The 13,250-nt window shown below is 41.5% G+C and overlaps 1 protein-coding gene across 2 annotated transcripts in view; it reads left to right on the plus strand.

The window, feature by feature from the left end:
• The first annotated feature begins 730 nt into the window (after positions 1-730).
• Positions 731-13,250, plus strand: part of EEA1 (early endosome antigen 1) — a 178,492-nt gene continuing 165,972 nt past the window's right edge. Inside the window, exon 1 of one of the 2 annotated variants that reach the window (XM_053584482.1) lies at positions 731-995. In XM_053584482.1, the coding sequence (XP_053440457.1) occupies positions 972-995 (24 nt within the window). In that variant the 5' untranslated portion in view covers positions 731-971. The remainder of the gene's footprint in view (positions 996-13,250) is intronic. The other variant, XM_053584480.1, reaches the window with a different exon arrangement.

Consider the following 13,250-nt stretch of genomic DNA (forward strand, 5'->3'; position numbering starts at 1 on the left):
TTATGCGAATAGGCCACGCATGGGCAACATGTTAATGATTATCAGTCCATTAAATATGGTTACGATCCAAAAAGGACAAGCTCAAACTTCTCTTGCCAACTCAAGTTCCAGCTTTTCCCTACTCTTTTTTGATTCTTTACTTTCTCTTTGGCTGAAATTAGAAGCAAAAAGGGAGCAGAGAAATACACCGGGATTGGAAAATGGGAGGGAAGCCCAACAGACTGGTTAAGCACGCTTGCGATTCTCTAGCTCTCTTGGACCCAGGACTAAGCCTTAGAGTCAGGCGTTTCCTGTAGAAATGAGCTTGACACTGACTCCAGAGCCGGGAGCAGTCACGGGAAGGATAACAGGGACAAATTGACAAGACAGCCTGAGGGGCAGACACAGGTACCACCAGGCGCCTCCTCCTCCCACCCGTGTCTGGGACCCCTCCCAGGCCAGGCCCCGGGGCTCCCCGCCCCTAGAGAGCACGCGGTCGGTACGCGGACACGGCCCTCTGACGGAGCGCGGGCAGGCGTGCGCTCTGCGGCCGCGGCGTCCCCCAGCCAGCCGGAAGGGGCGGTGGCGCCACAGTCCTGCCGCCTGTCCGTCACGCAGTTGCCCTCGCTGCCGCCGTTTCCGATTGGTCGCAGGCCCGAACCGGCCCTCTCTGAGCCCCGCCTCCCGCAGATGGACAGACCGGGGGCGGGGCGACAGCGGCACCGCCCCTCGGCGGCCGCGGCCCGCCCAGCTGTCAGTTACGGGGGCGGCCCGGCGGGCGGGCTGGCGCTCTCGGGCTACCTCGTCGTTCGCTCTCTCGAGCGCTGTGCCTCTCTCCGCCTGTGGGGAAGTCGGGGCCGCCCGAGCAGCCGCCGCCACTGCCTCGCCCCGACCTCCTGGCCCACCCCTCCGGTCCACGCACCCCCGAGTGGTGAGCGGCCCCTTGTAGGGTCCGGAGGGTCACCGCGGCGGCGCCGGGTGGCGTTTAAACCATGTTAAGGAGGATTTTGCAGAGGGTAAGAGAAGGAAACCGTCTTTCCGGCAGCACGTGAGCCTGAGCCCCGAGCCCCTGGGCTCGGGCGCCGCCGCCGCCGCGCTGAGCTGCCGCAGTGGCTGCGCGGGCGCCCCCTCCTCAGTGCGGGCTCCTTCCTTCTCTAGGCCCCGCAGCCAGGCGGGCTCTTAGGCCGCGGTTGTCCGGCCCTGGGGCGGGCCGCGGGGACGGGCGGGGCGACGGGCCGGAGCCGCGGTGGCCTTGCGCGCCGAGGCCCGGCGTCCGCTGGGGCGCCGGGCTGTCAGCACCAGCCTGCTGCGAGCTGGAGGGTGTGGCGCCGGAGCGTTCTTCCCGGGATCCCGGAATGGGAATGAAAATGGAGAGTTGGTGCGGGTAGACCGGCCGGCCAGCCTCCTGCCGGGCTGCAGAACGCCCTGGGGGAGATTGCAGGCGGCTGCCTTGGCTTCTCCCTTCCATACCCTCCCCGTCCACTGTGTCCCCCAACTTGACACCTGTCACACATGGCTTCCCTTTCCCTCCTGGACTCACACTGGAGGGTAATGTGGTGAGACCCCACTTAAAGTGTGGAGCCCACTCGTGGGGCTGACACTTAACTGGCAAAGTCAGCTAGCTGAGAAGGAAGATATTACTCACTGTTGGAAACTTTTTTTTTTTAAATTAAAAATGCGTTTCCCCTCCAAGGCCTAGTACCTTATTTTAGCTGTCCAAAAATAAATTCACAGTAAGCTTTATTAAATGGTATACACTCAGCCACTTTCTGCCAGTGTTATCTCTACTTGAAATCTGGAAAGCCTTTAAACATAGAGTATTGGAAAACTGAGTGTGTCATTTAGCAATGCATTCTTGGAATACCATTAAAATCTCTTTCCCTATAAGAGTTACTGTACTTAAGTTTTTGTTCTGTATAGCTTTTTCCTTTGGAGGTGGATGGGGTATATAACAAAATGTAAATGTTTGAAAGTAAGTGGCAAACCCATAAGTTCTTTATCAAGGGAGTAGGATAACTAGTTCAAAGGACAAAAGAAATTAGTGAACTTGTGGTATGCAGCCAAAGAATGTGCAAAAGATAGTTGAGTCATCCAGTAAATAGAAAGGGAGTGTTCTTGCTACTCATAGTTTTGTGATGAAATATTGAAGTCCTGTGAAACTTGATTATCTGTCACTTAACTTCTTTATCTGACACCCTGTATTGACATTTGATTATATTTTGCAGTGTTTTGTTTTGTCAGGATTTTGAAATCTTGGATGATTTTGGCAGTAGCAGTGGCATGCCCTTTACTGTCCCCATCACTTGGTTTTTTCAACAGTAAAAAGCATCTGTGATTGATTTACTTGTAGTACTTAAGAGATTTTTCTCTTTTCAGATCTGGAGGAACTGATTACTTTGCGTTTCAGATGGTGTTTCTGTCATAGTTCCACAAGTGAAAATTAATTTGCCTGTGGTTTCCTTTAAAGTTTATAAAAAACCAACCAACCAACCAAAGTGTTTCTGTGAGCAGTGGCTCACACCTGTAATCCTAGCACTTGGGAGGCCAAGGCAGGTGGATTGCCTGAGCTCACAGTTCAAGACCAGCCTGAGCCAGAGGGAGACCCTGTCTCTAAAAAATAGCTGGGCTTTGTGGTGGATGCCTGTAATCCCAGCTGCTTGGGAGGCTGATGCAAGAGGATCTCTTGAACCCAAGAGTTTGAGATTGCTGTGAACTAAGATGCCATGGCACTCTGTCTCAAAAAACAAAACAAAACAAAAATTGAAGTGTTGACTGACTTAAGAATAGCTTCTGATCATTATACATTAGTTTTTAGAAAGGTAGGATGCTTTCCACTTCTCTTGGTTTAATGTTGTTAAGCATGGAGATTATATAAAGATTACTTTTAGTGTTGGTGCGTATATATCAACTGTTAGAAAAGCTTCAGCCAAAACTACAAAATTGGAACGTATTGTGGTTATTGATGAGATGTAATATCAAATCGTCACATCTGAATAATTCACTTGACAACTGAGTTTCTGAACCGAGGCTCTACTGACGTTTGTGACCAGATAATTCTTTGGTGTAGGGGCTGTCCTGTGCATTATAGGATGTTTAGCAGTATTCCTGTCATCTCCCTGCTAGAAGCTGGTAGCAATTTGTGGAAGTCCCCTTGTTGTGATGACCAAAAATATCTCCAGATTTTACCAAATGTGCCCAAATATCTCCAGATTTTACCAAAATTGCCTCTGGTTGAGAACCACTGTGTTAAGTGTATTCACTTTTTAATAGGAAAATTTGAAATATTTCTCCTAGTTCACTACTTAACTTTCTTTTATTCAGTGTACTTAATGTTGAATTTCAGTAAATGCCAGGCATTTATAGTAGGGGCTAGGAAACAGTTTAATAAGATATGGGTCCTCTCTTTAGAACTCAGAGCCTGGTTGGGGAGCTGGACATTTAAAAAGTAACTGTAGTGCTGTGTCGTATAATAATGAAGAGTGCACTGGGAGTCACTTGGTGGCACTTGGTGTTAGGGTAATCAGGGAAAGTTTTAGGGAGAAGAGCATGTACACAGCTCAGAAGAGGGAAGGGCATGTCAGACAGAGGGAATAGCAAATGTAAAGGCATAGAGTCATAGGTGAAGCAAGCGATATGAGGGGGAGTGTGAACAGTTAAATTTAGGAAGTGAGATGATATGCAGGGATTGGTGGGAGATGAAGGTATCAGGCATAGCTAATGACCAAATTATGGGAGGATCTAGAGTCCCTTTGAAGGAGTTCAGCTTTTATCTTATAGGTGGGTTGGTAGTATGTAATGCTCAACATTTAGTAGGCATATTTTGATAAAAGTTTTAAAGAAATCTGGTGATTTGTATTACTCCCTCAGAACCTAGAATATATGCTTTCTTAACTCTATAGGTGGTATTTGCTGACAAGCATAACTTGAATCTTTTATGTAACATGGCAACCCTTTTAATTTACTGTATAGTTTCTGATTTAGAGATTTGTTTGAAATGGTCTCTATGCTTTAAATTACATCCTATTCCTTTAACATTCTGTTTTAAGATGACCTTTTCATTTTAGCTACTATAATTTTCTCCTGAATAGTGTCTTTTTATTAGCATTTTTGGATGAAGAGACAGACAACATGATTATAATCAACGATAACTCAGTCTTTGAACATCCCCAGTCTAGTCCCAGGGTACATCATAGAAATTTGGTTTCGGTTCTCCTTCTCCTGCTCCCCTCCTTCTTCTTTTTCGTTTACTTAACAGAGGGTGTTTCTCCCACGTTTGAAAGGGCCTGTCAAAAAATCCCCACACAACCAACAAAATGAGGTGGTTCTAGTATGTATGTATTGAATATTTTACTTAATAGTTCTTTGAAGAAAATAACTTTAATCAATTTAAAGTGCTGATGGCCAGAAAGATGATCAGCATTTAAAATTAGACAATTGGTAAATTTTGTTGGCATTTCTTTCTTAAGGAACTTAATGGGATTTAACAGTATTATATTTCCTTTTCCTTGATGGAAAATATTAATAATATTGCTAAAAATGGATATAATTGTTCTAGAATTGTTGCATTCTAGAATTATATATAACCTAGAATTATATATAATTATTCTGTAATTCTAGAATTGATTTTATGGTCATCAGGTCTGTGATTTTTAAAATGAGGAAGTAGAAACTGAAAGAGATCAGATAGTATCTAAGGCAACACTATTACAGAGACTAGAGCCAAAGTTTTCCAACTCCCAGTCTTTCCCTTTTCCCAGCACTTTGCTGCCCTTTTCTTTTTTCTTTTTCTTTCTTCCTTTACTTTCTTTCTGCTAGACATTGCCAACCAAGTTGCTGCCCTTTTCTTTCACTACTCAACTAATACTCTTGGCAATATGGTAGTCACTGTGGAAGATACAGGAAAAATAGGAGAGCCAGCATCTGCCTCAGGGAACATTTATGATCACGGCCAAAGAAAATGATACAGACAATGAAGGCTGTGGTCGTACAGAGGAGGAAAGGTCAGAATGAACTTGTGTAAGTGGGACTGAGATGGGGTTTTGAAGAATGAGAGTGATTGAGGAAAGTAAAGTTTCATTAAAGGAAGGAGTTATGATGTAAGTGAAGACACAGGGGGGTGAGTTCATTTCTCCTGCCCTCCCTCCTTCCTTAGCAAATCGCCTTTCAACAATCAGATATTTATGACATTTGCTATGTGCTGGATTCTGGGGGGTATAACAGTGAATAGACACAATCTCTGCCCTTCAGTAGCTTAAAACCAAGTGACTTTAGAGATAGAGGTCTATTTAGAACGGAAAGAATTGAGAAATCTGCAAAGGCTGTGAGAAACCTCATGATAGAGATGCTTGGTTGTTGAGCTCAGCACTGTCCAGTGCAAATGTGAATCACGTATGTAATTTAAAATTTATAGCAGTTGTATTTTTAAAAAGGAAAAGGTGAAATTAATTTAAAAAATATATTATTAATGAGATTTCACATTCTTTTTCCATATGAATACTTTGAAATGTAGTGTGTGTATTATATTAATGGCACATCTCAATTGGCTCATCATACATTTCAATTACTTGGCAGTCTTTTTTTTTTTTTTTGAGACAGAGTCTCTCTATGTCACCCTTAGTAGAGTGCTGTGGCGTCACAGCTCACAGCAACCTTCAACTCTTGGGCTTAAGTTATTCTCTTGCTTCAGCCTCCCAGTGTCTGGGACTACAGGTGCCTGCCACAATGCCGAGCTATTTTTTTGTTGCAGTTGTCATTGTTGTTTAGCTGGCCTGGGCTGGGTTTGAACCCACCAGCCTTGGTGCACGTGGGTGGCGCTGTAATGAGCACTGAGCCTGCTTGGCAGTCTTGGGTAGCTGGGGGCTACCATATTAGTCAGTATAGGTCTAATTGGAGATATATAATCTTTAGCTTATTTGGAACTAATTTCAAAGTTAAAAAAAATGCAAGAATAAAAGAATACAAGGAATACCTGTATATCTTTATTTAGATATACCCATTATTAACATGTGACCCTTTTTGCTTTATCATATGCTCACTTTCTTTTCTCTTCTTTATCTTTCTCTCTGAATGTGTGCAATTTTTCCTAGACCATTTGAGGATCAATTATGGCCCTTCACCTCTGAACACTTAAATGGAGAATAGGATTAGTCTCTATATAATGATAATATGGATGTCAAGTTTATAAATTTATATTGATTCACATTCCAAAATTTTGTTTCAAAGTTGATCTGATTATGGCCTTTGTAGCATTTTTCCCTTGGTAATGCAGAAACTAGTTAAGGTTAGATTATTTAGCTGCTATTTAGTAGCTAGGTTTACTTCTAATGTTTAATCTCTTTAAATCTAGAACATTTCCACAGCATTTATTTGAATTGTATGATATTTTTAAAGAATACATTTCCTCTCTTGCTAGTTTCTTGTTTTTTTTTCTTTTTCTAGAATGTTCCTCAGTCTAGTAAATGAGGTTTGGCTGAAGCTTACTTGTAATTATGTTGAGATTATGCATTCTTGGCCAGAATACTCCTAGGAGGTACTGTGACTTTCTCAGGTTATCACATCTGGGGTCCCTGATGTCTTTCTGTTCTTCAGAGAGGATGTTAATTTTGATTACCCTGTCAAGGATTCAGGTGTTGCCCAGTCTTGCCATTGTGTCATTATTGTGTTTTTTCATACTTTGCAACCAGTGGGGTAGTTTGTGGGGAGATACTTTACCCATGCAAATATTATGCTCCTTATTAACAAATTTCTCCTAGATTTAGCATCCATCATTGATTTATTATTTTTTTTTTTTGAGACAGAATCTTGGTAGAGTGTCATGGCGTCACAGCTCACAGCAACCTCAAACTCTTGGGCTTAAGTGATTCTCTTACTTCAGCCTCCCAAGTGTCTGGGACTACAGTGCCTCCCCTCCCACCCCACCCCGCCAAAGCCCAGCTATTTTTTTGTTGCAGTTGTCATTGTTGTTTAACAGGCCTGGGCTGGGTTCAAACCCTCCAGCCCCGGTGTATGTGGCTGGCGCCATAACCACTGTGCTACAGGCATCAAACCTCTCCGTTGATTCTTACCTGCCCTAGTCTTCACCACCATGCCTACAAAATGATTTTTCCACTTCTGCACTTTTTCCACATTTACCAATTAGTCTTTGCCTCCTTCCCTCCCCACCCTCCACTTTCTTTCTTATTGGTATAGACTCATTAATTTTCATTTTTAAATTATTTATAACTTATCTCTATACTTTCTTTTGGTGCTAAAATTGTCCCAGATTTGAACAGTGGGAACTCTTTTAGGATGATTCCCGTGTCCTTTTCACATGTCCCTATCATTTTTTTTTTGAGTGTGTTCCTACTTTCTGGCATATCATTTTATTCTATAAGCAGATGGAAACAAATAAGATTTTTTAATAATATTTATTGAATAAGTGTTGAAAGGAATGTTGTGTTAGGAATATTTATTTGCCAATATTGCAGATGATGTATTAAAACTATAGGAGAGTATAAGCAGAAACCAGAGGAAGTGACATTTATTATTTTAGACATAATTAATTATGATTTTCATTACAATGATGATATTGTGAGCAGAAAAAGGTGATGAGGGCATGATGGCTCACACCTGTAATCTCAACCCTTTGGGAGGCCAAGGTGGGAGGATCACTTGAGCATGGGAAGATCACTTGAGCTTAGGAGTTTGAGACTAGTCTGGGCAGCATAGAACTTGTATCTATATAACATTTAAAAAAATTAGCCAGGTTTGATGGTGTGCCTGTAGTCCCAGTTACTCAGGAGGCTGAGCCAGGAAGATCTTTTGAACCCAGGAGTTCAAGGCTACAGTGAGTTATGATGACACCACTGTACTCCATTCTGGGTAATAGAGTAAGAGACAATGGCTCTCTCTCCAAAAAAATAGAAAAGAGAGGATGAATAGGGGAGACCATTTTTGGGCCTGCGTTGTGCTATGGAGACAGTGATGACTAAGCAGACATGAATTTTTGTGGCGCTTAGTGTCCAGTGAAGGAGACAAGAATTTTTCAAAGAATCTCATTCAAGCATATAATACCCAGATGATCACAAGAAAGGGAAAGAAAGCACAGGGAGCCCCCAGAACACACGACAAGAGAGCCTTGACCTAAACTAAGGTGTCAGGAGAGGCTTCTCAGACTAGTTGCACATTTAAGTTTGATGAAATTATTACTAATTTATTAGGGCAAATTTTAAAAAGTGACAGCTAAAGGAATTATTACTTTTTTGTGTAGTTTCTTTTTTTAGTGTTAAGAATAAAGAAGAGGTTAAGATATAAAGAATCAGGGCTAGATCTGAGGATAAAGAAGAGAACAATATATAAGATATACAGACTAGAACTAAATTTCGCGCTCATCTCCCCACACCTCTACACATGCCCCGACTTCATCATCCCTTGCTAATAGCGTTTCTCACAACTTACCTGTTCTCTTAGTCGGGCTATGTTGCGCAGTTCAAGTTACATGAGGAATTATTTGCTACCTTTTTTTCTTCTTCCCAAACCACCGCATGCTGATTAAGGGATTGGGTTTTCAGACCGTCATTCAAGTCCTGGGCTTTTCCACTCATGAAGGTAAAGTCTTATACAAAATTCCAAGCTCTCTAAGATCTAATTGTTTAATCTGTAAATTGAAGATAATGTCTACTTCACAGTGCTAATGAAGGATTAAATGAAATAGTGTTCAGGAGACACTAACCACAATACCCAGCATTTAGTAAACACTTACTTTATAATAGCTATTATATTATGTATCTCTAGAAAATATATTACACTGTTTTATAATTTGTTTGACTTCTCCCCTACTACACAGTGAGCTCCTTTAGGGTGAAGATTTTGTTTTCTTTCTTGTATGTCCTAGGTCTAACACAGAGCTTGATGCCTGGTTGTTTTTCAGTAATATATGTTGTCTACTTGGTGGCTGTGTAGAGAGGATGACTTCATTAAGGGAAAGATCAGCTAGGAAATTATTGTAGTTCTTAAAATTGTTGGAAACCGGGTGGCGCCTGTGGCTCAGTGAGTAGGGCGCTGGCCCCATATACCGAGGGTGGCAGGTTCAAACCCAGCCCCGGCTGAACTGCAAGCAAAAAATAGCTGGGCGTTGTGGCAGGCACCTGTAATCCCAGCTGCTCGGGAGGCTGAGGCAGGAGAATCGCGGAAGCCCAAGAGCTAGAGGTTGCTGTGAGTCCTGTGACATCATGGAACTCTACTGAAGGTGGTAAAGTGAGACTCTGTCTCTACAAAAAAAAAAAAAAAAAAATTGTTGGAAACCATATATATATATATGGTTATATAACCGTATATATAAGAACCTTATATATAAGGTTTCCAAAGGATTCTAATATCCAACAATTTTTTATATATATACATAAGGTATATATATACATATATATGTGTATATATATATATATAAGGTATATATATAGGTATAAGGTATAGGTATATATATAAACCTTATATATAAACTGTATATGTATGTGTGTGTGTATATATATATATATATATATATATATATTGTTTTTTTTTTTTTTTAAAGGATTTTGGCCGGGGCCGGGTTTGAGCCCCCCACCTCCGGTTTATGGGGCTGGCACCTTACTCCTTTGAGCCACAGGTGCCGCCCTTAAATGGGGCCTTAGTGTGTGTCACACTTTATGGGGGCAGGACATGATTGCAAGAGGGACTTTACCTAGCAATTGCAATCAGTGTAACTGGCTTATTGTACCCTCAATGAATCCCCAACAATAAAAAAAAAAAGAAAAAAAAATATTTTTTAAAATTTCAGATTAATATGAGGGTACATACGATTCGTATACATTGTTTGTGTCTGTAAGGTAAAGTCCAAGCTGTAGTTGAACCTTTCACCCAGGAAGTGTGCCATAAACGAGTACATTGTACCCGTTAGGTGGAACTTAACAAATCTCCTTACCCCTTTCCCCACTTCTTGAATTTAATTGTGTTTTTCTCTCCTGTGGGCCTGTAGTTGTTGATCTACTAGTTTCAACTTAGTATTGAGTGAATGGCCTGCTTGCTTTTTCATGTTTGAGCTACTTAACTTAGGAGAATATTCTCCAAATCCTTCCAGTAAATACAGATGATACGATGTCTTCATCTTTTTTATGGCTGAATTGTATTGCATGGTAAAAATATTCCACAGTCTATTAATCCATTCATGGGTTGATGAGCACTTGGATTGTTTTCACATCTTTGTGATTGTGATTTCAGCTGCTATAAACATTCAAGTGCAAATATTTTTATGGTAAAATATTTTTTTCTTTTGTGTAGATACCTAGTAATGGGATTGTGGGGTCAAATGGAAGGTCTGCTTTTTTTTTTGTCTTTCTAAATCCAGAAAGTACAGAAATCCAATTGCTGTTTTTTTTTTTTTTTTTTTTTTTTAAATTTGGGGCCAAAACTCATTTGGCAAATCTGACCTGAAGAGATGAGGGGATCAAAGGTGTCTCTGAGCATTTTTTTTTGAGGCAGAGTCATAACTATGTCTCCCTCAGTAGAGTGCTGTGGTGTCACAGCTTACAGCAACCTCCAACTCTTGGGCTTAAGCGATTCTCTTGCCTCAGCCTCCCAAGTAGTTGGGACTACAGGTGCCCACCACAACACCTGGCTATTTTTTGATTATAGTTGTCATTGTTGTTTGACAGCCCTGGGCTGGATTCGAACCTGCCAGCTCCAGTATATGTGGCTGGTGCCCTTAGCCACTGAGCTACAGGTGCCGAGCTGGAACGTCTACTTTTAATTCCTGGAGAATTCTCCAGACTTTTTTTCAAAAAGTCTATATTAGTTTACATTTCTACCAACAGAGCATAAATGTTCCCCTTTCTGCATCCACACCAGCATCTGCAGCTTTGGAATCTTGTGATGTGGACTGTTCTCTCTTGGGTTAGGTAGTATCTCAAGGTGATTTTGATTTGCATTTCTCTGATGATTAGGGATGATGACCACTTTTCATGTGTTTGTTGGCCATTCGTCTGTCTTCCTCAGAGAAGGTTGTGTTCATGTCTCTTGTCCAGTGGTAGATGGGATTGTTTGCTCTTTTTCTGTTGATTTGAGTTCTTTGTAGATTCTGGTTATTAGTCCTTTGTCAGATTTATAACATGCAAATATCTTCTCCCATTCTGAAGATTGTTTGCTTTGTTGATTGTGTCCTTAGCTGGTCAGAAGCTTTTGAACTTGATCAGGTCCCATTATTTACTTAAAAAAAAAAAAAAAGATTTTTGAGTTTTTCCATTGAATCAGAATTTCTAGACCTCTGGCTTTAGTGGGTTAGGGAATGATAAAGCATGAATTCAGAGTGGCTTTAGGGATGGAAAATAGGTTGATTTTCAGGAAATTAGGAGAGAGAATTCATCGGACTATTGACTTATAAGTAATTTGGGTAGCCGAGTGGCTGGTGGAATTGACTGAAGAGTAAGGTAGAGGAAAAGGAAGAACACATTTGGGGAAGAAGATGAACATGAATTAGAGGTCTAGACTTGCCAGTGAAGATGTTGTTCAGTGGGCAAGTGGAAATACAGATATAGCACTCAGGAGGCAAGTGGAGGTAAGTATAAGCTATGTATGAATGAGAAGTTGCATTAAATAAGGACGAAGTGGGCGGTGCCTGTGGCTCAAAGGAGTAGGGCGCTGGCCCCATATGCCAGAGGTGGGGGGTTCAAACCCAGCCCCGCCAAAAGCTGCAAAAAAAAAAGGATGATGTGCCCACTGAATGTGATAACTAGGTCATACTTATTTCAGTTTCAAGAGAGTCACAGGGAAAAATGAATGATTAGGAAGTAAGGAAATAGAAACAGGGAGCAGAGATTATACCTCTAAGAACTGTGGAGGAGAGAAAATGGAAAGCATTGAAATAGTAAATGCACTAATGTAATCTGTCATTCTGAGACCATGTTCTAATAACTTTTTATTTTCAAGGATTGGAAACCTCCTCCAATTAGTTTAAGTTGAAAGGAGCATTTATTGTAAGGTTTCAAAGTAATCTAAAAACAGGAATTACTGCATAGTTAATTTGGTCTCTGGAGAATAGAACGCAGAATGGTATTAAGGACAGAGAGAGCTCTTTCTGTGTTTCACGTTCTCTCATGGACCTCTGGCTTCCTGCCTTTGCTTCTCTGTGCCCGTCCTTCTCCTGGCTGCTGCTTACTCATCTGACATGTGATTCTCCAAGCCTTGCCCATTAGCTTTGCCTAGCCAACTGACCCAGTGTCTCATTCTCTCCAAATCTCAAGAGAAGAATCTAAAATGCCCTTCTCATCTTTCCTTGTCCAGACATGCATGGGTCTCTGGATGGCCAACAGAGTTGCTTTCTCTGGGTCAGGTGTCCTTCGTCGGTCTAGTCAGCTGAGATGGGAGTAGGGTGGGGTCTTACGATACTTAAGATTCCCCCTTCTAGGAGTTGTGGTACCATGAAACACATCTTTTTTTAGGTCATCTTCTAGAATTAAGCTTTACTATGGCTCTGAAGCAGTGATAATAGTTCTGGTTAGGTTCATTTGGTTCTAGGAATAAAGTATCTATTAGGTTAGCTCAAATAATAGAATAGTTCTGGTTATAAGGATATACTCTGCAATAAAAGATGGATTTTCATAGACATCCAAAACCAAAAATGTAATATGGGGTCATGCTTTTTGAATCATTTTTTGCTGGAAGTTTTTTCAGGATCTAAGGTAGTGCTATTTGGGACTTAAATGACAGGGCTTTATAGATTTTTTTATTGTAGGTTTCAGCTGTTAAAGGACTCAGTGACATTTCACAACTGTGTCCTTTCTATTTATGTACTTTTGTTTTCTGCTGGCAAGTAATTTTCTTACCGTACTCTAATTTTTTCCTTGACTGTATGGCTTCTGGACACTCAGAGTCTTTTTCTTGTCCAGAGCCTGTGGTCCTTTGAAACTTTGGCTGGGTTGTAACTGTATTTTGTTCAAATGGCTCATGTACTCTTGGTCTCGTGACTACACTATGTATATTTTTAGTGCCAGTTTGTGCAGATAATTGATCATTTCTTTTCGTAGTTTGCAATTCAAAGGCCTGAACATGGGACTCAGCTGTAGGTATTCATTGCTGAATTGGGACAAGTTTATTTATTTCTTGGCTGCCAGCTAGCTTGTGAATGGCTGCTTTTGAGTCCTGCGGTTCACATCTGGCCAATTGGCAGTAGCCATGGAGTCATACAACTAGCCGTCTTGGACTATTTTCTCAGTATGGACTGTGGTGGGGCAGCTTACTTCAGGATGGATCCTGGCCATTCA

This window comes from Nycticebus coucang, chromosome 3 (assembly GCF_027406575.1).
Source record: "Nycticebus coucang isolate mNycCou1 chromosome 3, mNycCou1.pri, whole genome shotgun sequence".
NCBI classification, from domain to species: Eukaryota; Metazoa; Chordata; class Mammalia; order Primates; family Lorisidae; genus Nycticebus; species Nycticebus coucang.